Genomic DNA, 4,036 nt, shown 5'->3' with positions numbered 1-4,036 from the left:
AGCCTTTAGACTCCTTCATGTATAGTATATCAGGGAAATTTTGGCATTTCAACTTTGATAGTAGTTAAGTGCCTAGAAAAGATGCTTAGTTGGTTTTACATACATGATAAATATTTTTGAATTTATTAATCCCACTGAATATAGGATTTTGAGGTGATGGAGTAACCAGAGGAAGGTCCACAAAAAGGGATTCTTTTCATGTAAAGAAGCTATTCTGATATCTTTTATTATCAGAAATGTATTATAGTGCAGGAGTTAAAATAACAAATCCTGGATCAAAACTGTAAGACTCTGTCCAGGCTTATTGCTTCATAAACCTTGAAGATATTTAACATAATTGTGCCTCAGACCCTTCCTCTGTAAAATGAGATAGAGTATCCACTTCATAAGACTTAATGAATAATACCTAAATTGTGAAGAGCTCTACCTGAGTGACATCAATTACTACCTCCCCTAGGACACAGATGATGACAATCGACTTCACTGCTCATGAAAGAAGGTAAAATTATTAGGTTTCTTTCTATGATTTAGTAACCAAATTAAATAATAGATTGCACAATTTCTTGAAAAAGTGAATACATTTTATAAATATTTTATAAATATTTTATTTTCTATGTGCTGAAATTTTTATATTTATCTTTTTGGAGAGACACAATGATTTTAATGTGACTTACTTCAGCAGAGTACACAATTCACTGATCACATTTGCTTCCCACAAAAGAGAAAACATCATTAATTGTAAGCATTTGAGAGGACTCCAAGCCTCCAAAATAGAATTTCAATCAAATATCTCTCTGAACACCACTGTAGACAAAAGAATACTATTTAACAGTCAATTATAATTTTTTTTTCATAATTAAATCTATGGCTTCAAATTTGGCTTAGGTAGCACCTGAACAAGGAAATACAATCATGTTACTATATCCAATGTCCTATGATAAACCAGAATAAAAAGAGTATAAAAACAAAAAAGAAATTAGAAATGGATTTACAATTGATAAAGTGCTAAATGGTAATGACAAGTTGCTAGTAAGAAGAAATACAAATGCGAGGTATAAAGCTCTCCTTTAAAACAGAACTTCAGGCAAAGCTCAAGTACAACATAAGCAGAAACTCAAAGACAAAATTGATTTGAAAGTGACAACTCAACAGCAAAAAAGCCAATCACCCAATGGAAAAATGGGCAAAAGACCTGAATAGACATTTCTCCAAGGAAGACATACAGATGGCCAACAAGCACTTGAAACAATGCTCAACATCGCTGATTATTAGAGAAATGCAAATCAAAACTACCATGAGATACCACCTCACACCAGTCAGAATGGCCATCATTAATAAGTCCACAAATAATAAATGCTGGAGGGGGTGTGGAGAAAAGGGAACCCTCCTGCACTGTTGGTGGGAATGTATGCTAGTACAACCACTACAGAGAACAGTATAGAGGTATCTTAGAAAACTATACATAGAACTACAATATGACTCAGCAATCCCACTCCAGACAAAACTCTCCTTAAAAAAGACACATGCACTCACATGTTCATTTCATCATTTTTCACAATAGCCAAGAGCTGGAAACAACCAAATGTCCATTGACAGACAATTGGATTAGGAAGATGTGGTATATATATACAACAGAATACTACTCAGCCATAGAAAAGAACAAAATAATGTCATTTGCAGCAACATGGATGGTACCAGAGACTCTCATCCTGAGTGAAGTAAGTCAAAAAGAGAAAGACAAACACCATATGATATCACTTATATCTGGAATCTAATATATGGCACAAAGGAATCTTTCCACAGAAAAGAAAATCATGGACTTGGAGAATAGACTTGTGGTTGCCAAGGGGAAGGGGGAGGGGGAGGGAGTGGGAGGGAATGGAAGCTTGGGGTAAAAAGATGCAGAAGGTTGCCTTCGGGGTGAATTAGCCATGGGATCCTGCTGTGTGGCACTGGGAACTCTGTCTAGTCACTTATGATGGAACATGCAATGTGAGAAAAAAGAGTGTATACACCTATGTGTAACAGGATCACCATGATGTACAGTAGGAAAAATATATATACATAAATAAATGATGAAAAATTTAAAATAAAAAATAAAAAAGAAAGTGAAAGGGCAATGGCCTGGCAACCAGAGGTATGGCTTCTGGTACCTGGCTCTCTCTGGTAATTTCTGGCTGTGTGTCCTTTGGCAAACTACAGTCACCTCTCAATTCCTCATGAGCAATTGAGGGGGTTGGAACTAATGGTGCTGATAATCTACCCTAGCTTTAAATTATAATATTCCAACATATGATTGACAACTTCCCAGACTACCAGATAGAGAAGCTTCATAAGGAGGCAAAATATGTATAAACTGAGGAAATAGGCAAAGTAGGAACAAAGAGAATTAAAATCAGTATAGGTAGTAAACAGACGAAAGATAATAAGAATGTCTAGTTTATCAACAGTTTATTCAAGAAAAGAAAAAGGATAAAATTTGATTATTTGTTCAATTACATGGCACTCTCTTAGACCATGTAGGTTACAAAGGACATATGATTTGTTTTTTAACACTTTGATGTACAGAGTGTCAAAGAATGACATCATTTTTAATTTACCAATTTTTAATAGATACCATAGTTTAAGAAACAGTATATTTCTAGGCATATAAGATGACCTAAGTCTTGAATATTTCTCTGAAATTACATAATGTCATTTCTGCAACCAGCATGAGTGAGAATTTATAGGTCTGAATCTTCATAGCCATCCACTCAGGAAATATTCCTGTAATGCACAAGATGACTGAATAGCCTCCTCATTGCTACTTTCATCTCTTTGTTCCTGAGTGTGTAGATGACTGGATTCAGAAATGGAGTGATAAATGCATCAAAAATAGCAAGATATTTATCCAGGTGTGATGTGGGAGAAGGCCATGTGTAGAAAAATATCAGTGGCCCAAAGTACAAAACCACCATAGTGATGTGAGCTGACAAAGTGGAAAGGGCCTTAGATGAACCACCAGAAGCATGTTTCCAAATGGTGAACAGAATAAAGATATAGGAAATGATGAGCAAGACAAAGGAGCCCATAGAAAGGAGCCCACTGTTGACAGTTACCATGAACTGCAGCTCCTGGGTGTCTGTGCAGGCAAGTCTGAGGAGCCGTGGAAGGTCACAGTAAAAACTGTCTAATACATTCAGATCACAAAAAGGTAAATCCACCACAAAAAATAATTGAGCCATTGAATGGATAAGGCCAATGATCCAGGAAGTCACTAAAAAGCATAGACATATTCTTGGATTTATGATGGTCAGGTAATGGTGAGGCCTACATTTGGCCACGTATCTGTCAAAGGCCATGGCAATGAGCAGCACCATCTCTGTGCCCCCAGCAGCATGGGTAAAGAAGATCTGGGTAATACATCCACAAAAGGAGATGGCTTTGTGCTTCTTGAAAATATTGCCAATCATTTTGGGGGCTGTGATTGAGCAAAATACCATATCAATGGCTGGAAGGTTAGCCAGGAGGAAATACATGGGGGAGTGCAGATGAGAATCCAAGGTTACAGTGAACACAATGACAAGGTTCCCCATCATGCTTGAAGAGTAGAACAAAAAGGAGAAGACAAAAAGGAGAAGCTGGATCTCCCATGAATTGGTGAACCCCAGGAATACAAACTCTGATACTATGGAGTGATTCCTTACATCCATTGCCTCACACACCAGGACCAGTTTCCATGCTACCTAAAGGAAGAAGGAAAATGAACAAACATTGCCTAGGCAAGTATTAGTATTCAAGAAAGAACACCTTCAGTCCATGAAAACATCAACTATCATATTAACATCTCACACAAGCAAGTAATCTTCACAACATGCATACCTGATTTCTACTTAGAGGAGTCAGCTGGATCCCATAAGGCACTATGATTTTCCAAACTACTAGTACTAAATTCTTCTTCTTCTGGGCCTCTTTCCCCTTTGCTTTCCTCTAGGATTACATGGATATTTCCTTACTCCTGCCCAGTGTGTTCTATGTTAATAACATATGAGGTTAT

The 4,036-nt window shown here is 36.9% G+C and overlaps 1 protein-coding gene across 1 annotated transcript; it reads right to left on the bottom strand.

The window, feature by feature from the left end:
• Positions 2,754-3,701, bottom strand: LOC110261720 (olfactory receptor 4F15-like). The gene has a single exon (XM_021100014.1). It carries the CDS (start codon positions 3,690-3,692, stop codon positions 2,754-2,756), a length of 939 nt encoding a protein of 312 aa, XP_020955673.1. The 5' UTR covers positions 3,693-3,701.

The sequence above is a fragment of the Sus scrofa genome, chromosome 7 (genome assembly GCF_000003025.6).
Source record: "Sus scrofa isolate TJ Tabasco breed Duroc chromosome 7, Sscrofa11.1, whole genome shotgun sequence".
In the NCBI taxonomy this organism is placed as follows: domain Eukaryota; kingdom Metazoa; phylum Chordata; class Mammalia; order Artiodactyla; family Suidae; genus Sus; species Sus scrofa.
This window is presented reverse-complemented; position numbering and strand designations above follow the sequence as displayed.

Coding starts and splice junctions, on each gene's coding strand:
- LOC110261720 (XM_021100014.1), bottom strand. CDS start 3,692: ATGGATGTAAGGAATCACTCCATAGTATCAGAGTTTGTATTCCTGGGG.